This window comes from Lagopus leucura, unplaced genomic scaffold (assembly GCF_019238085.1).
Source record: "Lagopus leucura isolate 7727_CA_CO unplaced genomic scaffold, USGS_WTPT01 Super-Scaffold_100016, whole genome shotgun sequence".
NCBI classification, from domain to species: Eukaryota; Metazoa; Chordata; class Aves; order Galliformes; family Phasianidae; genus Lagopus; species Lagopus leucura.
In genome coordinates, this window is record NW_024962270.1 from 316261 (window position 1) to 338916 (window position 22656).

General features: G+C 51.1%; 2 protein-coding genes across 5 annotated transcripts; both read right to left on the reverse strand.

Moving 5' to 3' along the window:
* Positions 1–95: 95 nt before the first annotated feature.
* Positions 96–11327, reverse strand: LOC122182917 (rho-related GTP-binding protein RhoG-like). Of its 4 annotated transcripts, XM_042876587.1 has the most exons (3): positions 11174–11327; positions 6179–6249; positions 96–4313 (listed from the first exon to the last, which is right to left on the reverse strand). In XM_042876587.1, exon 3 carries the CDS (start codon positions 4290–4292, stop codon positions 3717–3719), a length of 576 nt encoding a protein of 191 aa, XP_042732521.1. In that variant the 5' UTR covers positions 4293–4313; positions 6179–6249; positions 11174–11327; the 3' UTR covers positions 96–3716. The 4 variants fall into 4 exon arrangements, with proteins under 4 accessions (XP_042732521.1, XP_042732523.1, XP_042732520.1 ...); XM_042876589.1 differs by lacking the exon at positions 6179–6249 and having other exon boundaries at positions 11203–11327; XM_042876586.1 differs by lacking the exon at positions 6179–6249 and having other exon boundaries at positions 11174–11324.
* A 721-nt stretch (positions 11328–12048) lies between these two features.
* Positions 12049–17915, reverse strand: ITGB1BP2 (integrin subunit beta 1 binding protein 2). Its single transcript, XM_042876867.1, has 11 exons — positions 17702–17915; positions 17453–17502; positions 17311–17367; positions 16765–16910; positions 16506–16618; positions 16331–16389; positions 15537–15607; positions 15317–15419; positions 13917–14036; positions 13517–13579; positions 12049–12399 (listed from the first exon to the last, which is right to left on the reverse strand). Exons 1-11 carry the CDS (start codon positions 17763–17765, stop codon positions 12103–12105), a joined length of 1143 nt encoding a protein of 380 aa, XP_042732801.1. The 5' UTR covers positions 17766–17915; the 3' UTR covers positions 12049–12102.
* Between the last annotated feature and the right edge of the window lie 4741 nt (positions 17916–22656).

Genomic DNA, 22656 nt, shown 5'->3' on the forward strand with positions numbered 1-22656 from the left:
CCCTCGAGTTTTCGTGCATTCGCAGCGCCCCCCGGCGGCCGCACCGCGCAGACCTCCAGCGGGAAGCGAGAATTAATGAATTAACGAGAGCCAGATGGATGAGGAAGGTTTTTATTACCATTTAATTTTTTTTTTTTTTGCATAATTTAAAAACGAAAAATCTTTAAAAACTGTTAGCTGTAATACAAATCCTTTTATAGTATAAAATCAAGTCGCCAGTGTATGTATCAGTACCAGACGCAGAGGCGCGGGGCCGGGGCACGGCCAGCCCGCAGCGCCCGCTCCTCCAGGCGAGCCCAGCGCAGCACCGGGGCCCCGCAGAGCGGGGTTAGCACTCAAGCGGCGAGGCTGCTCTAGTATAAATCCCACAGAAATAGCTACGGCTGTAAACCAAGAAAGCACTTCTCCATCCGAACGCCCTCAGAACAGTGCGACTGCTGAGCTGCTGGAGGCGGCATGCACGGCCACAGCTGTACTGCAAGGATGCCGAGTGTTAAAGGAATGGTTTGCGAGCTGAAAGATTAAAATTGGTCTTCTGACATAAAGCCTCTTGGTGAGCGATGGCATTCAGAGCGCGTTTCCATGAAGTAAACAGAAATCTTGGATGGTGTGGGAAACTCGATTTGGGGTATCCCGACCTGCTGCCGACAGGGCGCAGCCGTGTGATTGTGTGAGATGTGGTTGTCACCTGTCCACAGGAAAAGTAATGCCTGAGGAGCTGAGGGAATGGATTGTAGACTGAAGCACTGCACTACGTACATTAAAATGCACCAAGAGGTGGAGGAAGAAAGAAAAGAAAGGTCCTAAACGGAGAGAATGCCCACTGAATGGAAAAGCTCAGTGCGTCTGTGTGCTGCCGGAGGTCATTCTCGTGAAGAAGAGATGCTGGAATAAATGAGCCATCAACCAGCAGGAGCTTTGCTCCCAACAGGAAGGCACAGACATGCAAGGCACCTAAAGGACTGCTGATGAGGTACTCTGAAATCCGGAAAAAGTCTCTGAAGTCCTTCCAAGTTCACTTTCTGCTCAGCTCCACCTCCGTTGTGTCCACCTCCTCAGTACTGCTGTGCAATCTTTCCGTTAAGTGATCGAGACGGGGACAGAGCGTTCTAGAAGAGCATCATCAATAACGTAACCCACTGAAACGAATTGCTTAAGCAGGAGGATTTCAGCACACCATACCCTCTTCCAGTTCACAGCAGGACGGCTGCTCTGCGAGCCCACAGAACTGGGCTGTGTGCAACCAGAGCTCCTCACCTGCACAGTGTCTGCCATCCAGCCACGAACAGCAGAACTAAGAGATTTCAGTACGTCAAAAAAGTAAAAACTTCTAAAAACAGTAGTAGCTTCAGTACAAAATTGCAAATAAAAAGAGGTGCCTGTTGTTGACATTAAAAGCCTATTTAAGAGCAGTTAAAACATATCACAAAGTTGTTAAAGTACATCTGAGTTAAGCAAAGGTTACGGGCTTGCACCAGGGTAACTAGACTGATGATAAAGGCCTGACCTGCATTACAAAAACACGTGCACTGGCTTAAATAAATATATTTTAAACATGATAAACTCTATTTACTCAGTTACTGAAATTTACCTACAGAAAATAATCTTGCATTACAAGGCACAGGATTAATTGCTGCCAGCTCGTCAAGCCCACGCTAAAGGCCTACTACTAAAAGGCAGAACGTGGTGAGTAGAGGTCACCTGGTGGAAATGCTCCTGCTCCCTCCTGCAGGTGCAGCCACATCTGGAACAGCACTTCTGCAAGTGCCAAAGGTGCAGCGACATCCCAGACGACGGCACCTGGTGAAGAAAACCACGCACAGGTCTCCAGGTTTCTGCAGACAGGCAACTGGCTGCTGCCTACCCATGTTAGGGACTCAGTGGTGCTTTACCAGCCACATCCATTTGGGTTCACTGCACTTGCTACCTATGGGTTGCAGTTTGCTGAAGCAGTACTTGTATGAGCATACATCAGAGACATAAAAGTTGCAGTTAGTGTCAGCATCAGTTACACCAGCTGAAGAAAGGCACATCCTCTTCAGAGAGGGGAATCAGGGCACAAATATGAACATATCTACCCCTTGTTCTGGGTTCTGGTGGGTTGGTTTTTGGGTTGGGGTTTGGTGGTTTTTTTTGGTATCAGATAAAGCAAGGTCAGATGAACTCAAGATCCCTAATAACCTTGTTGATATATTTCTCTTGCTAAAATTAGGCTTTTTTTCTGCCCAGGGTATCAACAGTGCAGTTTCACATGTGTGAGAATCACAAGGATGCAAGTTCTGAATGACCAACAGAGGCTGCATCTGGACAAAGACAGCACTGTCAACCTCAGACAACAAAGCCCAGTCCAGCACCATTGGTTTCATACAAAGCATCTTTGAAGCATGCTGCTTTCATGCCACCAAGCTCTAAGGTTAAGACTAAGGAAGGTTTCATGCACTCGCTCCTCAGCTGGTCCCAGAATCACACACAACTAACAGTGTACATCCTGAAAATCACAGCCAGCTGCCACTCAGCACAGCTGCTAGAGACAGTTAGAGAAGTACACAAACAGCACTTCCATTAAAACAGGGAGAAAATTGCCCAGGTAAATCTATCCAGTGACTGACTACCCATGGCAAACTTAACTGCAACTGCCAGGAGAAACCCACGTTTCTGTTCCCTGTAAACAGAACCTCCACAATTTCTGTCAATGATCTCCCAGAAAAAAAGGAAAGAAAAAAAAGAACACAAGGATTTGCTATGAAATGTCAGGTGGTGACTCCAAGAAGATAAAGTGAAACAATGAACTCTTCAAAGAACAAATGGGTTTCTACCCGAGTCTCTGGGAATCATCAAAGGGAGAGCAGGATCACACTGAAAAAACTCACTCTGAGAATAAGAGTCATCTCAACTATCTCAGTCAGCCCAGGGAGGTCATTTTAACTTTATTCTCAGGGTGCAAAGTCTCTTTGAAGAGTGAAATAAAACCTTAACTTGGTTTAGGAGATTACGGAAGGCTTGCACCTAATCTGCTCCCCGTTTCAACAGCACTAAAATCTCTCATTTGAGGGATTCATCATTATCCTAAGTTCCTTACAATAGGAATTTGCTTCTATTAACAAAATACTTGCAGGTGTTGCCTAGGTCTCGTTTATCGGATTAGATCTCTGTTAACTCTTCACATAAATGATCACAGTTCACTTCAAGGCGAATCTCAGTAATATTTCTGGCATTTTTGTATGTAAACAAGTTGTTTTCAAGCTCTGAATTGGCAAAATACAACAAATGCACAGCCAGACCTCCATTTGTCAAACCAGTTTGATCTGTAAATAAGAAATGGGAAAAACAGCACCTAGACTTAAAGCAAAGTTACCAGAACTTGTGCCTTGCAGCAAATCTAGCAACTGGTGGCTATAAAGTAAAGAAGTTGGGCTTCAGAGAAGTCCCTTCCTTTGTTTCCCTCCACTAAGTAAGAACAGAAGCCAAGTGATCCCTGGAGAAGCTGGAGACCGGAGCTTCAGAAATTAAGTATATATTTGACCTCTCCGCTGGAAAAAAAAGAAGAAGTTTTGTTTCAGTTTCCCTGAAGCAATAAGACTGCAAGAATATCCTTTGCATAAACCGTTTCTGCTTAGAGCTGTTAGTGCAAGACGCAAATCTTCAATTTAACGCGTTAAAAAGCCCTCCAGAATTCGAGTCACTGTTCCACTTTGAGCATCCATCAGCCGAGGTAACTACAATAAGACACATTTCCTTGTGTTCTTCTTTGTCACAGGATAAAGAACCGCACGCACAGCTTCAGCAAACACCTCCCGAACGCCCTCCTGATTCAACGCTGAGCACTCCAAATATTTGACCGCTCCAATCTGTTTAGCCAGTGAAGTCCCCTGTTGTGGGGTGGTGGGAGCCAAGCTTTGCTCTTTTAACTTTTTAACTGTTTCCAGGTCGTTTCTCAAGTCTCTCTTCGTGCCCACTAAAAGAATGGGAACATTGGGACAGTGGTGAGAAACTTCAGGGTGCCACTTGTGCCTCACATTCGCGTAGGAGGACGGGCTGCCGATGGAGAAACAGATGACAAACACATTGGTTTGAGGATACGACAGCGTGCGCAGACGGTCGTATTCCTCCTGGCCTGCAGTGTCCCAGAGGTTCAGGCTAACTGTCCGGCCATCCACAGTCATTTGGGCACTGTAGTTGTCAAACACAGTGGGGATGTACTCTTCTGGGAAGGCATTGGTGGTATAGCTGATGAGGAGGCAAGTTTTTCCCACAGCGCCATCGCCAACAACGACGCACTTTATCGTCTGCATTCTTCAGCCAGTCACAGAGTCCTGCACAAAGCAAGAAAACAAGTCAGGAGAAGCACTGAATGAAAGTCATGTTAAAGAGATGCTTTCGCAAGTGCTTTTAACATCACTGACAACTTCTTATCGCAGCCAGACACGCTCAGTGCCTCGGAAGCCATAATGAAGAGCTTGCAGGCCAGGAAGACGATAGCGAAACAGAGATGCACCAAGTTGAAAGCTCTGTGACAACTGGCTGCTTTCCAACCACAGAAGTACAAATTAGCCAAATTCCCACAGCCCTGCCTTACGAGCAGACAGTTTCCCACAGGCAAAAGAGACAAGGCCTTGGGAAGTACCTGCAAGCAGAAAAGGAGCGTGGCCTCAGGCCCTGTAACAACATACCCTCTTGCTGCTGGGAAGCCCATCCACGCACACTCTACATTCACACTTCCTGCCTACATACTCGACTTCCAGTCAGTTTATCACAAAGAAAAGTCCAAAAATGGTGGAGTAAGCCAAGACAACAGTTGCTGGGCTGCACTGTTGCTGTTTACTCCAGTAATTCACTCAACTCACAATCAATCAGACCTCGAGTAACTGCATTATTCAGGATGAGAAGTTCACACCATAGCATGCACAAGAAAAGTTGGTTTTTGAAATGTAACAAGAAATGGTATCCAGATTAGTATACATCAAGAATTTTTCCAAAGAAGCCAAGAACAGATTATTCTCTCTAATTGGTGACAGAACAAGCAGAACTTAATAGGCTTGAAGTAAAATAAAGAAAGCTTATATGGAGCATTAGAAAAAACACATTGTGTAAAAGACCAGCGACCAAACAGCCTTCCTGGGCAGGCTGTGGAGATGTTTCTTGAGATACGTATCCCTTAAAGGCTTTCTTATCTTGTTTCTGATATGTAAAGAGTAAGTTTCACCATTGAATGCATGCAGCCCAAACCTCAATTCATTCTAGGCACTTCTTACAGGAACTTTCACGTACTTGTTCCACAGCACTTATGAACACCTACAAGCACAGTCCTTTGCTGCACATTTCTGTGCTGGAGCTTCCACTGCTCGCCTGAGCAAGAAAGAACTTGCATCTGCCTTCTCACCCAAATGCCTCTGGGGGTACTATCAGTAATCCCAGCACACAACCTGCACTAAATATGTTGCTTCAAACAAACAAACAGTGGGAGGAAATATATTGCACGTTCCAGCAAAATCACAGCTCCAACAGCATCCACACAGCGCAGGGAATGTGCGAAAATAAGCAAGTCAAGTACTTCACTAATAAAAAAAATAATCACAAAATTCCTTCCCTCCAACCTCCCCTTCAAGGCCATCCAAACAAATCAACAGCTTGTGACTATTAAATCTAGCTTTGTCCCTTCTGACACAGCCTGTACCTATATACTGCTATCTTCCCACTGGGAGCACACATGATTCCTCTGTGCTAGCTGGAAATAAACTGCCTTAAGCTTTGGCACTGCAACAGGCAACTCTGGAGAGTGATGCTGACTTTGGTTACCACAACACACAGTGCTTAGGGAGGTATCAGTGTGTACATACTTGCTATTCAAAAAGCAATTGGCTGTGGGAAGCAGCACAGAAACCTTGCACCAGAAAGGCTCAGCGGGATACGTGATGGGACTGGAAGAAACAAGCAGGAGGAAGACATGGAAGCAGTTTTTCCTTTTTGAAAATGGCAGGAATGAAACTCCTAAAACATCATCCATTACCTGAAATGCAATCTGGCAGGTACTTCTATGCTTTGGAAGAAAAGCACACGTGTGCATTTCATCAGACATCAAAAACATTGGTCAGCCCACTTCAAGGCTACAGTCAAAAGTAAAGAAATACGCACACAATTTGAAATAGTGAAGGTAATCAGTGAGAAGAACAGCACTGACCAGCAAGAGCCAACAGCAGGACCGCATATATTATTCCCAGTCAGCTGCACCAAGATTTTCATTTAACGGGGCTAGAAGAAAGAAAGGAAAATCTGCCAAATTAGAGGCTTAAAAACATTCACTGCATTTTGCAAAACCCAAGGTAAAAACTCTATTAAAAATACAACTGCTGTAAGCATTACAAATTCAACACTTTTAGCACGTTACCACGAATAGGACGAATGCTGCTCCTAGCACTGAGGGCCCAAGCGTTGCACAGCTGCAAAGAGAGGAGTGCATCTGAATGTGCTGCTGTGCCCAACCACGCAGCTGCAGCCCACTGGCCTCATTCAGCTTCCGTTCCCCCTTGAGGGCAGACCACAACCTGCTCTGACACACTGGTCACCATCCCAGCCCTCACACATCCCCAGGGTCCCTGCCCAGCAGGCAGAAAGGCTGAGCAGTGCTGCCATCCACTGTGCCAAGCTGAACCGGCAGCTCTGGTGCGGCCGAGGCAATGGGGGAAAAGAAGCACAGAGCAGAGGAGCCCCATCGCTGCTATTGCTCTTTTTGAAACGCAACCCACGAGCTCCCCCGAGGGCTCTCCTCTCAATTGTCACACAGAACAGGAAGGCAGGGCAGCCCAGAATTGCATCACGACCTGCCCGCAGCGCACAGCGATGCTGCAGAGGCTCACTGCACCACTGGTGAGACACAGCGTAGGCAGTTTCACCTACTGGTGCACCATAAGGTCACATCACCTCATGCTGCCGTTACATAGAACAGCTTGATTCAATCTCATTTCAAATGTTCTCAAGCCAAAGATTATTTTTGTTAGGTCTTTATTTAAGAGGTGATTGGAGCTTTCAGTTTGGAACACAGCGGTAAGGTAACAAAAAAGCTGGGAGGATGAATGCTCTCACTGCATTCATATCTTGAATTATCTGACTGGAGCTTCAATTTTAGGAGAGCAACAGTTGGAACAGGAAGCAACTCCATGCAAATGTGCCAAAGCACCGGGCTAAGTATGAATTACACAAAGATGATTAAAGAACCTGTGGGCTCTTAAGTATGCGTCCCTGCAGGGCTCCTTTCAAGCCCTCTTAGCTGAAAGGAATCGTGTGTGGCATTTGCAGACAGAGAAACAAACCCAGGCCAAGGTAGAGGAATTAGCAGTGAAATACTGAATTCAGAGAAATTAACCAAAGGAAAATGCAGAAGGCAGCTGACAGCCTGAGAAAGCTGCAGGCTGTGAGCAGGTGTAGTGAGAGTGAAATTCCACGTACAGTGGGTAAAAAAGGAGAACTGAAAAGAAAAAGAAAAGGGGGGGGGGGAGGGGGGAAATACAGATGAACACATCAAAAGCAAGGCTCAGAATAAGGCTCAATATAGAAATAGAAAAGCACAAGCTTCAAAGTGAAGTTTAAAGGTTACTTGGCAAGGGAAAGGAGTCAACAGAAAGTCCAAAGCAGTGAGAGAAGTAATTCTGGTTGCTTCACCGTGCCAGAGAACGCACCTTGATTACAGCTTAGGCAGGAGATCATCAGAACATAAAGAGTCCTAACAGCTATGGCAGAATGGGAATCATTTTGAAGGAATCAAGAAAACAAACATAAAATCCAGCACCCCACAAAGCAGCACTGCACAAAAGCACACAGCTGAGTTCCTTCTTTCTTCTTCATCAGTCTCCCCCAATTTCCAAACTGGCATTCCAGTTCAGGTTAGTTTTCTTCTCAGAGGATACAGCAAAGCTGTGCTGTGTGTCTGCACACCTGGTGCCTCCTTTGGAATGTGCAAGATCTCAATCTGCGTGTTGAGGCATTGTCTGCAGAGCTGTTCTGACCTCATTCCACATTCTCTGCCGTCCTCAGTGAGGACAGCTCTGCTCCTGTAACGTGGGACACTTTGCTGGGGAAATTCACTCCCCCGGCTCCACGTCCCCACAGCCACCATAAGCAACATCACTCAACTCCTCCGTGCTACATCAAAATGTTGCTGAGGGAAAGAAACAACTTCTAGACCTTCTCTTCAGTACTTCTGAAAGAAATTCCCTCTCCGCTGAGAGAAGGGAGAAAAAAAATAAATGACAAAAGACAGTAAAGAAGAACCTGAGCTCTTCTGGGACTTTCTAGACTCACAGTTGTTTGTAATACTTCCTGCACTTTGAAAAATTCTCGGAATGGGGAACTATTTCGGAGCAGGATGTCTCTGCCCTCACTGCCCTAACGCTGAATGCCTCTTCTGGGTGGATTTAACTTTGATCATTGCCCTTTGATAACCTCATTTTCATAGAGCTTGTCAGGTCTTCAGCTCCTCTTTTCAGTTTAGACGGCCCTACTTTGGCCAAACCACGTGCAGAAGAAGCACTGGGAGTGCAGCAAAAGTCGCCTGCCCTGAGCTGCTTTGTTCTGTTCAGCCATCACCTTTGTTCAATCCCTCCCTGTTTTGCAGCCACACAAGTCTCATACTGTGTTATCAGAAGCAAGCAGAAGTCCAGAAATCTAAACAACTTAATTGCTCATCTTCCAGTAACACAAACTAGATCGGAGATGATTCATGCTGTCCATGGGAGAAATCAGGGAGAACCTTTCAGCAGCGAACTGGGAGGATGAGGCAGTTTGAAACTACATCCTACCACCCTCACCCATGCAAAGGAGTCTGTAGGATTTCTGATCTGTGTGACTTAGCCACCCGCTCTGACAGGACGGATAAAGGGGCTTTCAGCAGCCTAATCAAGGCTGTGTTCCTATTCCATAACAGCTCAGTTTACTCTCCATTGTTTTAGGCAAGCGCCAAACAAGTGGACAAGTGCCAAACTTCCAGCGTGCGTGCCAAGAAAGAGTGAAAAAAAGGCTAAATAGGAGATCTCATCCCTAATGCCCCCACCACTGCTTCAGCAATGAATGACCTACTTGGACTTCTGAATGCCTTTCAAAGTTGTCACGCTGCTTTCTGTCCTCCCATTTACCTGGCCACACAACACAGCAGCCAGAGCAGAAACAGAGAGGGGAAAACGTGAAGCAGGCGAGGATTTCAGCAGCGCAGCGGGAGCCTGCAGCCCACGAGCCTCTTCTGTGCACAGCAGAACCAAGGGAGCTTGCTTTCTGCAGCTTTCCACCTTCAGGTTCAGTTCCATGCACACATTGCTGGCATCTAACATGAGCAGTTATCACTGTTTCTTCTTTCAGTGCAAAGGCCTTCCTCTTCTTTATACACACACACACACACACACAGGTTTCAAAAGCAAAAGAAACTACTCAAACCCTTCCATGTAACGTTTTGAAGATTAATACCCCTGTCAAATTGGGGTGGAATCGGATTATCTGCTGTTTGTTTGTTTTCCAGGGATGAGATACAAGCTTTGCAATCAGCATTTCTTAGGGAACTGTGGAGAAAACTTGGTAACCTTGTTCCACAGGAGCAGTTTGAGCGCCTCAAGCACACGAATCTCAATACATCAGTACCCTTACAATACAAATTTTATGGGCACATGGCATGAGCAACCAAATGTCAACAAGCTTAAGTTCCACGTAGCCAAGATTGCAGTTCATTAGAAAGAAGCCAATAAAACAGCTGCACAGCTGTGAAATAACACTGTGCTGAGGTGCAGCTGTACAGGAACTCCAAACCAGAACATCTGTAGATATCTAAATCCCCACTACATGAAAACAAAAACGTATCCTGCCGTAATCAGGAGCTGCAGGGTATTAAAAATGGTTTTCCTCCTACAGCCACATACAAAAGCATGGATTTGTCACACGTGCCTTTCAGAATGTATTTAAACATGTACGAGTGATGTGCTTCATGATAAAAGGTGTATGATCAGGACTGCTGGCTTCACACAGCTCAGGAGAAGTGAGCTGGTCCTTTCCACCCTCTGCAGATGTGTTCATTACAGATGGCTTAAAAAATAAAGAGAAAAAGGCCTCAGAGACCACCTGGGTGAGGAGAACTGACCCCACTGCTGGATAAAGAACACATCCAGTTACAGCTTCCCTCATTTTGATTTGAGGTGGGGGAAAAAACAAACAACAGCAACACTGTGTCTGCTTTCCTATCATCTTTTGTCACCTGGCGTTCAATGACAGAGCACAAACATTTTATTTTGAAGAAAAGTTGGAAGAAAGCCACTGCTGTATCAGAGGGGAAATGCGTCCACTGGGAAAACCTGGCCTTTTTCCTTAAAAAAAGCCACCCGCACCTCCTCGATTCTCTTTTGTTTTCTCTGTTTCTCCTCCTCCTCCACCCTCAAATTTCACAGGGAAGTAAAACAAACAAACAAAATGGCCTTGCTCAATCAGCAGTAGCCTTCAGAAGCCTCTTTAAATAGCCTTGATACAACTAAGACACAAGTTAAAGCACACAGTACGCTTGTGTTTGATCATGGCTACAGTATTGCACTACCTGCCACTCGTTTGCATCGGCTGCTGCGCTTCTAAACAGGCAGCAGAGGTTCTAAGTAACAAAGGAAGCTCTCAGCCATCCATCAGACCTACACAATTAGGTCTGCAAAGCAAAGATAGAAAAGACTCCTCCTGCAGACGTGAAACTTCTCTAACACACAGCCTGAAACAGCACGATAACATTCAGCACTGGAAGAACCACCACCTCATCACACAAGCAAATCAAACTGCACGTTCACTTTCTTCTCACTAATTGCAAACCACAGACTTCATTCCAACATCTCCATAAGGTTCCACTGACGGAGAATACTTCAAAGCTTCTTTTTTGAATGGAAAAGCCAAAATGACAAATCATGCCTCCCAGCCATAAGTTCTCTACGGAAAGCTGAGCATACGTGAACAGTGACAAACCAGGCAGTGCCGGTCTTCGTGCCCAGCACTGACTGCATGGCAGAGAAGAGGACTTGAGGCACTTAGAGCCACGGTTGATCCCAGCACTCAGTGAAGCAGGCACAGGGAGCGCAGGATGCACGCAGCAAGCAGAAGGCACACAGAAACGGACAGCAGCACGTAAAGACCGGGGCTTACGAGCTAAAGATTGAGTTATGCTTACCACAGAGAGCTCCTTTGTCGGGACAATACCTGAAAGCGGCCAGCGCTCCGTGCCGGCAGGGCGCGTCCAGGCCGCGCTTCCCTCCCGCTTCGAGCTCCTCGCGGGGCCGCAACGCCGCCGGTCGGTGCGAAGGGACAGAAATTCAGCTCAGCTCCGGGGCCCTGCGAAGGAACGGCCCGCAATCGGCGGCGATGAGCGCGGCGCGGCCCCGCGGAAAGCGGGGAAAAGCGGCGGAGCGGAGCGGTGCAGCCGCACTTCCTGCGCACCGCCGGGCAGGAAACCGGGCCGGAGGCTGCGAGCGGCTCCGAAACACCGCAGCTCCGTCCGCTTCCCCTCCTCGCAAACCCCCCGCTTTAAGCGATTCGCCCCCCGGCCCGCAGCCCGCTCCCCCCCCCTCCCCAGCCCCGCATTTCGGAGCCGCTCCCGCCGCCCTTCAGCCGGCGCCGCCCCGACGAACGGCCAGCCCCGCGGTGACAGCGGCCGCCTCCCGCCCTCCTTCCTTCCCCGCGGCCACGAGGTAAAACGGCCGCGAAACGTCGCCCCGAAAGCCCCGCTCCCCACCCCGCCTGCCGCGGGCCGCCCCTTCAGAGCCCCGCGGCGACGAACGGACGAACGGAAGCGCCGCGCGGCCGCGCCGCTCCCCGCTCACCTCACGCGCCGCCGGCGGCCGCTGCTCCCGGGGCGGCGAACCCGCGAACCGGCCGCACCCCGCCGCGCGCATGCGCAACGCGCAAGCGCAACGTTACGCCGGCGGGTCCGCAAGGGGGCGCTCGATACGAGATGAGGACGCTCTGGCTGAGCGGCGTCGTCTCGATGGCTCCGGGGATGGGGAAAGGGGGGGGGGGGAGGAGGAGGGAAACAGCCCTCGATCTCAGTGGTGTCGCGGCGCGGCTCCGCTTTGTGCTTTTATTTCTCGTCCCTTGTGACCGCTACGGGCTGCTCAGGGCTCCGTCTGCTCCTGCAGAGCTCTCGCCAAAGCGCCTCTGCAGCGCCGCGCTGTTGGCTGCTTCCATCTCTTCGTCCTCCTCCTCTGACCAGCTCAGGCTGTCATCCGAGTCCTCCTCGGGCTCCTCCGTGCTCGCTGCCGCCTTCTCCGGCTCATCCTGAGCGCAGGCCTTGCTCTGGGGATGCTCCAGCCTGGCCCAGGCCCCGGGGCTGGCCTTACGCAGCGTGATCTCCACCTTGGAGGGGACCATGCTCACAAAGCTCTTCTCTGTTTCGACGACCTGGAGAGAGGGCAGAGTGTGGGGAGACGAGGGCTGGCAGCACTCAGCTGTCCGTCCTCCCTTCACAGCGTGAGCCCTGCAACGGCAGCAAAGGGGAGAGCAGGCAGAGCAGGAGCAGAGCCAGCGTCTGGCTGAGCCTCGCCGGGCCGTACCTCAACGGTGTGGGTGCCAGACTCCCTCACAGCCCTCTCCTGTGAGACACTGGCAGCTCTGCAGCCAGCAGAACAACCGCTGCAACAACGGGCAGCGAGCAGCAGGAACAAAAGCAAGGAGGGTACATGCACACTGCTGAGCCTCGCTGCTCCTCTGCAGCCAGGAAGAGGCTGAGGGATTGGAAAGTAAGGCTTGCCCTTTGCCTGGCTTCAGAAAACATAGGGACTGAGCCAGATTCGGGGAGAAGCAAATCCAGAATGCCTGCAGAGCCAGCGGCAACGCTCAGCCCTGCGCTCAGTCATGGATCGGGTGGTGCAGACACCAGCAAAGCTCTGCTCACAGCCCCTAGCAGAGCTGGCTACAAATGCCCATACCTGGACATTCTGGCTCCTAGGCAGTGTCAGCAATGAGCCAGCTCTGAGGCAGTGTTGAAAAGAGCAGCCACGGTGCTTCAGGTAGTGCAGAGCAGCCAGGCGCAGCCCTGACGTGGCTCATGGGGATTGCTACCCGTACAGGATCAATAGAGAAAAGCATAATTTCCCCATCAGCCTTTGCTGCTATAGAAAACTGCAGCTCTGGAGATAAACGAATCCTCTCTGCTGCAACAGCAGCGATGGATCTGTGTTCTCTGCAGGGCTTCAGGAGCTGGCAGCAAATAACACCAAGGGCTGTGAAATGGCTGTTTGTTCCACAGATATGCCAGCCTGCGCTCGGCAAACAGCAGAGTCCCACGGGTCGCAGTGTTTCTGCATGATAATGCAATTAAAGTCTTCCTCATGCTGCATGCACAGGAAGGACTGTGAAGAATTTGTAGCAGCAACCATTTTGCTGCTTTTTCAGAAGTCTGAGACGACACAGGGAATAATTTTCTTTACTGAGAGCCTGTGTTTGGGGCTGCAAATCTTCTCCAGCAGCACAGACTGCAGATTTCTGAACAGGGAAATCAAAGTAAACAGGATCTTACCCCCCAGAGATCAAGTTCTGCCTGGAAAATCTTATTCCCTTCGAAGATGACGTGAGCTTCAAGCTGAAAGATCAACAAAAAATCATCTTAGTGGGCAGCATAGCAACTTCCAGAGCTGTTCCCCGGACAGTGCAGCTGCCTTTCAGCACCGTAATGCCTCCCACATCCCAGCTGCAGCCTAACAGTCTGCTGATCCCTTCAACAGCTGACTCTCACCCCCATCCCTATGGCGTGGATCCACCCCTGCCACCAAGGAGCGTTGGGAGCACCGACCCCAGCTGTCGACCAAACAGGGATTGAAAAGCACCAGCAACCCACCCAGCTCTTGGCTCATCAACATGGGTGCCATGAGAGGCAGGGCACGCTGTGTGCCCCAGCCGGCTCTCTCAGCCCCACTCACCACAGTGCGGTTGGCCTTCACGCTGCTGAGGGTGGGCAGAGGGTTCTTGCCGTAGATTGTCACCACCACTTGGCTGCTGGTTTGGTGCCAGTCCTGCCTGCATGACACCGCCTTCTTATCCTGCCAGGTAGAGAAGCTGATGGTGTAATAGACAGCAGAGGGGATGTTTGTGCTGAAGGATGCTCTGTCAGTGACTGTTTCGCAGAGTGCTGGCTGAGGGCAGTGTCAGAGCACGAGCAAACCATGCATCTGGGGCATGTTTTCAATGGGAGGTGGTTCATGTGAGGGTGGGCAGCCTCTGCCAGACTGCACTGTGAACATGGAGCATCTGTGATGTGCTTGGGGTTGCTCCAGAAGTGTAAAGACCGGAGGCATCCTCTTGTTCTGGAGTCACTCTGCAGTGCCCAAGCTCACATCAGGAGCAGGCACTGTGCACATCCAGGAAGCTTGGTCTGGAGGGCAACAGGGGGAACATCATTGGATGTAGGTGATGCCAACACACTGAGTTTGTGGCCCAACTGCTCACCTTTCTCCCACAGGAGCTTTGGCCCCATCAGGCATTTCTGAGCATCACCAGGCAACAGGGCCTGCTGCAGCCACCACCACGGCAACCAAGGAACAGCAGGGAGGAATCCCAGCCTCTCACTCAGGTAACAATTTGCACTAAACATTTGCACTACAACATCACAATTAATTCGCTGTGCTGGGACAACAAATGACTCCCTGTTAAAGCAGCCTCCCTTGCATCCCCAGCATGTTTTCTGCCCAGGACAGAGAACATCCTGAGCTCTGAGGAGGGTGCAGAGGAACGTGGTGCTCTTTCAGAGATATCCTTGGCTGTTTTGTTGCAATTTTCCCAGCTCCAGCCTGGTGCCAGCCGAGGGAAGCTGTCACACACACACAGCTGTGAATTGGCACCTTCCCCCCATCGCCCTGCCACAGCACCAAATCGCTGTGTGGATGAGGTCCCTCCTGTGAAGCAGCTGCAGAGAGAAGGCTTCACAATAAACAACTGCAGCCGTTTGCAGACATCCGCCAAAACTTTTGGGGGATTTTTGCAGGGCTTTTCCTGTGCTCGGCTGCCTGTTCCTGTGCAGCAGTACTGTAGGCTGCACTGAAGCAGGGGCAGAGGCAGCCCTCCTCCAGCTTCCTATTGCATGCGTGCCGTGGGCATGAGAGCTGACAGGTTGTGTGAATGAAGAGGCAGTGTTTTAAACAACAGATGAGTGAAGATTACGCATTCAAACCCCGATCCAGTCATCCGTGGGCAATTATGATAATTAAGAGGATTAGATGTTAACGCGGAACGGGGGAAAGGTCACACCTGAAGTGCCAACGAAGGGCTCTTCCCCCACCAGCCACCTGCCCAAGAGCTCCCCTACTTCTTTCCCATCCCTTACCGCCTTTCCCATCCAGCAGTGCCGCCCCGTGCTGCAGCCCGGCTGCTCCAGGAAGGCACTGAAGTCTGTCGTTCTGATCCCACAGCAGCTCCAGTACTTCATCCTGGGGGGAGCAGGGCTGGCTGAGCGTGGAACCAGAGCCCACAGGGACAGCACTGCGCAGGTCACTCCCAGCCTGTGGCAGGGTGAGCTTGCTTCCCATTAAAGGACGGTTTCTTACCCCTCGTGGAAGACGGGAACACCAGGGTGGAAAGTACAAACCTCTGTGTTGCTCTCTGGGCCCTGGTAGATCTGTGGGCAAAAAGCAGAGGCAGCCCTTGGCTGTGCCTCCAGCATGGCACGGCAGTACAGCTGGGCTTCTGCCCATTCCTGTGGTGGTGCCCACTGTCACCCCTTCACCAGAGTGTGGCATCTGAGAGGACCACGGCTGGTGCCAATCCCTGCTCCGTGCCAACAGCATCCAGCTTCTGCTGGGTCTCATCCCCACTGCAACACCCCCACCATGCCACCTCCCCACACAGAACAGGGCTGTCCAGCATCTGGCTGCTTTGGCCACTGCAGAAGACTGCTCTCATCACCCCTAAGGATGAGAGGGATGCTCATCTGTCCTGCCCCTTCTCTTTCCCAGACTGTGTCAATCCCATGTCCCTTGCTTCCCTCTCTGCTTCTTTCCAAGCATGCTGGCCTCCCTGTAGCATGAGCTTTGATGCTTCAGACCATCCCACATGGGGCGGCTTCAGGGCAAGACAGAACATGGGCTATGCTTCAGGAATTAAAAGCAGGCAGCAGTTATTCCATCCCCATTGTCAGAACAAAGGTCCTGAATACGTGCTGTACACCATTGCAAGCAATTAGCAGAAGTGGAACGCGGGTGTACCACTAATCCAGGAATTCAGATGTCTCTGGGAGGAACGTGGCCTGAAGTCAGCAGGGGCAGCCACCTCCCCCTGCCCAGCAACCTGCCCTGCACACAGGGAAGGGGAGCAGCACAGCACAGTGATGCTGGATACTCACCGCCTTGCAGGCTGCGTTCTTGCAGGTGGTGCCAGCTCTCACCTGGGCAACCGCCTCCCCTGCAAGGACAGCACAGCTTTGCTCAGGGACACACAGCACGCCCCGAGCCCTCCCTGCAGCCCCTGCTCCAGGCTTGGTAGGAAAGACCTGCTGATGGCCGTCAGCTCATTGCTACCTGCACAGTCGCCCTTGGGCTCCTTGTTGTTGGAAGACAGGCTCAGTTTCTCTAGTGCTTGCTCGAGAGATCTGGATACTTTGATTGGCAGCAGTTGTCGTGGCTCATCAGAGCTGGAAAACAACAGCAACAGAGGATGAGTGGGTGTTTGTTTTTTCCCATGTAAGTGTTGCTGCCTTTCCCCAGGAAGCAGGCAGGGCAAGGCACGTGCACAAGCAGTGGTATGGCCTGGCTGTACTGTCTGCTCAGCCTCCCTCACCTTGGTCTTTCCCGCTGCATCTTCTCGGCTGATTTTGGTCCTTGGACGATGATCTCTGCCATTGGGTTGGCCTTTGGCTTGTCTGAGGTCTCTTCCTGGGAAGGCTCAGGAGGCTTCTCCTTGCTGTGGAACCCCTTTGTGCATCCCTGAGCAGCAGAGACAAGCCTGATGTCTGCTTTACCCTTTCTAACCTGCTCCCAAATCCCATCTCTGACCTGGTGTCTCTGTGTCTTGCAGAGACCCTACACGAGGGCGGGGGTGTCTGCAGGGATTCCCGGGTGACAATCCCAAGTGCAGTTTCACCAGGACCACCACAGGAAGGCCTCAGCTCCGTCACACTGCAGCCAAGTGGCAGCAGGAGCCTCCTGCCCCTTCCTGGGCCTCCTCTCGCCCCCAGCACTGCTCAGACCCACAGCTGTGCCGGCACGTGGGGAAGTGCTGCATGAAGAGGAGGTCCCAGCTGCTGTGACACCGCTCTTCAGGAGGCAGCACCCAGGAGCAGACAAGAAAACCCAGTCCAGGAGGCATCCAGCGTGAGCCACTCACCGGAATGGAGAGGAACTCAGAGAAGTCTGTTGTGCGCTTCTTGCAGCAAGACCAGCCCTGGGCACCGGGAGAAGACAAAACAGTTGGGGTGGATGATCCCGCTGGGCACAAAGTCCCAACCTGCAGCTGCAGTCATGCTCACCTTCAGGGCATCGTGGAAGATGGGGACGCCCGGGTGATAGAGGCAGGAATCTGAAGAGAGGAAAGCACGCAGAACCTTTTGTGAAGGGCAGTCCTGCCTGCGAGCTGCCTGTGCTGTCCGACAGCTCCTGAGCTGCCTCCTGTCCCCTGGCAGGCACGAGGCCGGCACGCAGCAGCAGCTGAGGCTGCAGAGCAGGAACACATCAGGCACTCCAGCACACCTCAGTGTGAGGCAGAGGAACGTACTCACCCTCGGAGTTGTGCTCAGGATCAAACCTCTGCCCGCAGCCCTTGTTGTAGCACAGCAGCGCCATGGCTCAGGCAGGCACGCAGCACCTTTCACTCCAACAAAAATCCCATCAATCTCATCCCCGTCCACTGTTTCCCCTCTGTTTCCCCGTAGTTTCCAGCACAGGGGCCGGGTGGTGGCTTTGCCTATCTTTGGAGGCAGCTGGAGGAGGTGGTTGGTAACCGGAGAGCCGGCCAAAGATGGACACGGCAGCTGACGGGGCACTGCTGTTATCTGCAGAGGCATTCGTGTCCTGCCCCCGTGCTCCAGCACATGCAGGCGCCCAGCAGAGGGGATGTGAGCTGTGGGGCTCCCCATGGGTGGGCTGAGTTCTGCCAGTGCCCACATCCCACCTGCATCTGTGCCATCACGCTGCTGGTGCTCAGCTGCGTGTGGTTGCAACACCTGAGCTGCTGCAGGGATGGCTCTCTGTTCGTTTATCATGCAGAGATGCAGCTGGAAGTTTCCTGCAAAGGGAGAGACTTTCTAGGTTGAAATCCATACCGGTCCCTGCATGATCATCTGCTGGACACAACGCATACGGCCCAAACATCCTCAGTGCAGGGCCTTGTGCAACCCAGGGATGGAATCTGTCCCTGTCTGCTATCTCTGCCTGCACCATCATCATAGACGCGTGCTAAATGCTCCCCATACCCAGGGGAGGTTTGCTCAGGCTCCTTGCTCCCATCCTGGGACCTGGGATTTCCTCCTATAGACACGAAGTCCTCTTGAGCTGAAAGATTTTACTTAGTTCCTACAAACGTCTGAAAGAAAAGTGTGTTTTTGTTGTTCCTGTTTGTAGAGACAGGCATTTCCTGGGTGCTTCGGAGCACACAGCAGCCACCCAGCACTTCTGCTGTGGGACTGGCCCTGAAAGAAGCCCTTGGCACAGCCCCAGAGTGTGCCCTATGAGCAGTGCAGCATAACCGCCCTCTGAATAACGCAGTGCTCTGAGGGACAGGGACCTGAGGGGCACATAGAAAAGCCAAAGGGCTCACTTCGTTCTCAGGAAGCCAAGCAGAGCCCTGTGACAGGGAATGCCCGGCCAGCGGCCTGTGTGCTGCTATAGGGTTTCAGATCTCCTTGTCCTTTCTGTGAGCTTCAGTGTGGCCGCAGCTGTTGCCGTCCCATGCCAGCAAAGATTTGCAGCTCAGGTTACTTCGTGGAGGAAATGCTGAGGCGATGCTGGGGCTGAGCACTGCGGAGGGCCTGGCAGTGGGCAAGCAGAGCTCCCCAGCACCAGCAGAGCAGCAGCTGGGCCGTCCCTGTGCGCCTGCAGGAAATCAGGAGCGAACCACAGCACTGCTCCATCCTCGCTTCACAGCTGTGGGTCAGCAGGGGGGAGCGAGGCTGCCGGAAACCACATGTGCACAGAGACACCAATGAGCTGCTGTGTCTGCAGCTCCCGGCCCAGCAAGGATGAGACCAAAGGTTGCAGTGTGGGGACAGGCTGAAGACACCCATTGCTAAGCAAGGATGGGCCGCAGGGGTCCGTAGCAGAGCCGGTGCCTTTGATGTGCTTTACGGATGATGGCAGGAAGGAGATGAGAACAGACGATGGCAAAAGCACAGCATGAGGCTGCGCAGCCCTCATGGCTCCTCCAGCTCTGAGCTGGGGCTGTCAGCAGCCGTGGCCCCGTGGTGCTGCAGCCCATCCTGACCCGGAGCACAGCTCCAAGCACAGCACAAGTCCCTGGGCTGGCCATGCCTTGGGAGCAGCGTGCAAGGAACGGCCAGCTGGGGATTACAAATAAAGCCCCTTTAGCTGATGTGCAATTAATTTGATAGAGCAGAGAGCAAAAAGGAAATAGAGAAATTGAGCAAATCGTTTTAAAAATCCTTTTTTGTTTTTTTTTTTTAAATCACCAAAAGGAGAGCAGTTTGCCTGGGACTGGTCTGCCCTCGTGCACAGTGCTACCAGTGGTCTTCAAAACCAAAGGTGCTATGCATGCTGGAGCAACAACATCAACTACAGATGGTGATTTGCATTGTTTGGAAAGCTAAAGGAGAAAAAAGTTTGTAACTTTTGCAACAAGTACCTTGCAGTAAGTAGCATAGGGCACAGCTACAGCTGAGGTGTCCAGCACAGAGCTGCAATTTTGAGCTTGCAGTACTGAGCATGAAAGCAAATGCAGCCTCACGAGGCAGTGGTGTGCCAGAAAGGAAAAACTCCAGGCACAGATCTATGGGTGACCTTCATCTCCAACCATAAACACTGTCCTGCAGCTGGGATGTCACCCCAGCACTCTGCTCTCACTGGGTGAGCATGCAGTAATACTGGGGCAGACTTTTCTTGCTGTATTCCAGGCTGATTCTTGCTCCCCAATGTAGTTCCACCTCCTCAGAGGTGAGCTGCTGCTTTACTCTAGTGCTCACTCACACAGACACTATTCCTCACCAGAAAGCACAGACAGTCCTTAGCGAGGAACTGCTCCAAAAAGAATCGAGTGCAGCCTGAAGATTCACTTTTCTCCCCCTCAGCTGGCACCCAGCATGAAAACCTTCCTTTGGAGGGTGCTGTTGCCTTGAAGCAGTCCCTACAAGCATCACACAGAGCAGGGAGGCCAGGCGCAGTGATGGAAGGAGGCCCCAAAGGCACAGCTCCGTCAGGGCTGAGCTGCACTGCTTTCTTGCTCTCCTTTCAGTCGGCTCTGGCTCTCACAGCCATCAAACATGGGGAAAAAAAAGGGGGGAAAGGTGGCTCCTTTCAGCACGGCCACAGGAAACACCTTCTTTGGAGTTACGAAGGTGGTTCATGAGATAAAACCACCATTTGTGGCTTTCTATAATAAAAGGCAGCTTCTGGTGAGCTCCTGTGCGTAGGGAAAAAGAAAAGGAAATTGCTGTCTATCTGATGTGACAAAAGTACTGGTTCCAGCTGGATTGTCCAGATTCACTTTGAATGCACTCATGCAGTATCAGTTCGTGATGGATTGAGGGCTGTACGAGTGCATTTTAACCAAGTTGATCAGGAACAACAGCAAAAGGCAGCGGTATCTCCTGGGACAGTTGAAATACTTTCTGTCTGCAGCTATTTAACAGCCAATGATCTGCAGAAGCACGCAGTCAGACACACTCTTCTGCTCACTGGCTGCATTTCAGCACATCTGGGCAGTGCTCAGACAGAACCCACTCTGTAGAGCTGCAGCAGCTGCCTTACCCAAGCAATGGCAGCAGCAGTGCTTCGGCAGCTCCAGGGTCTGGAATTGCTCTGGAGCGACGCAGCCCCTCTTGTTCCTGCACTCTGCCTTCAAAGCTTCTGCACTGCAAGCAGTCCATGGTGCCATTCCTTCCTGCCGAGTGCCTCTGCAAGCAGCAATAATGAATTCCTTTATGATTCCCTTCCCAGATCCTCAGTGCAGGTTTTCAGTTTCTTCCATCTTAGATGAGAGCAGCTCTTCCCAGCACTCAGGGGGATGCAGCTTTAGTTTCTTCCTTTGCTGTCAACAGATCCTCCATTTTCACTGAAACCTGTATTAGATGAACATTGAGCAGTGCTAAATCTCCCCCTCTTTGTTACATCCATTTTCTCCCTTAGTAACCTGCCCATCCTCACCTGACACTTGAGGCAGTGGCTGGAGCACCCACATACTTGAGCTCTGTAGCTTCCCTAAGGATCACAGAATGGCCAGGGTTGGAAGGAACCTCAAAGATCACGAAGCTCCAACCCCCTGCCACACGCAGGGCCACCAACCTCCACATTTCACAGCAGCCCAGGCTGCCCAGGGCCCCATCCAACCTGGCCTTGAACACCTCCAGGGATGGACGGGGCATCACAGCCTCTCTGGGCAGCTGTTCCAGCACCTCACCACTCTCTCTGTAAAGAACTTCCCTCAATACCCAACCAAGGCAGGGACTTCTTGCACAACTCACTAACAAACCAAGCAGAACAACAGGCAGAAGACTGAGACAACGCACACAGTTGAGTGTAACTTCACAGCTTCTTTTTACTATTTCCTATTTTGGAATCAAAATATCTATTTACCAGCCACTCTGCTTTAGGGAAAGCCTGCCAGTGACATTCCAGCCAGGAGGCAAAGAGCAGAGGCAGCTCCTCCACGAGGAGAGGCATTCTAGCCACATTTTTGGGGCTCTACTCAAGCAAAGACAGGTGAGAGCAGGTAAATCATAACCCCTCTCAGAAGTGCCATTAAATGCTGTATCACCCAAGCATGCCAGATGCTCATGCTGCTGCTGTCAAACATGGAAATAAGCAATGGAAACAAGAGCAGCAGCTGTAATCTCTCTCCAATCGTTTATCAATCATGCAATTACAGGCTAATTACAATTAATCAAGTGACAGGTGTAAACCAATGAAAGCCTTCAGAACCATCTCACCCCTATTTTAACAGCGTACCTACAGGCCAAACCTGAGTTTCTAAAAGCTGTTGCCTTGGTACCGCATTCATCTGACAAATGCTTTCATCTTCCCCATTATTTTTAAGTCTGTAAGGCAGCTCCTCATGCTCTAAGGCTGCAACTCTCCCACACTTCTCCATCTAAACCTCTTCCTAAGCTCCCCTCTCAGCTCTCCCCTCTCCCCTGCCTCAACTCAAGAGCTCTAACTAAAGAAGAGAGGCAGAGAGGACTCCTGGCCCTGCAGATTCCCTCATGCATTGCACAGCATTAAACACGCTGTCGCCACTGGCACTGACAAGTGCTCAGCTTCCTGCCCCAAGCAGAGGTCAGAGCCCTACAGAAAGCCCTGCGTGCTGCTCAGGCTCTGACGTGGCACAAACAGCAGCGCCCTGCTGTCAGACAGCACTGAACACCGCAGTCCTGGTGATGCACCAACAAGTCTCACATTCAGCTTCTGTGCCTGCACTGCAGCCATCACCCACACGCATCACAGCTGCTCTTATTTTACTCTTCAGTGCTGAAGTTCTCATTCCAAAGCACAAACAAAACTCACTGGG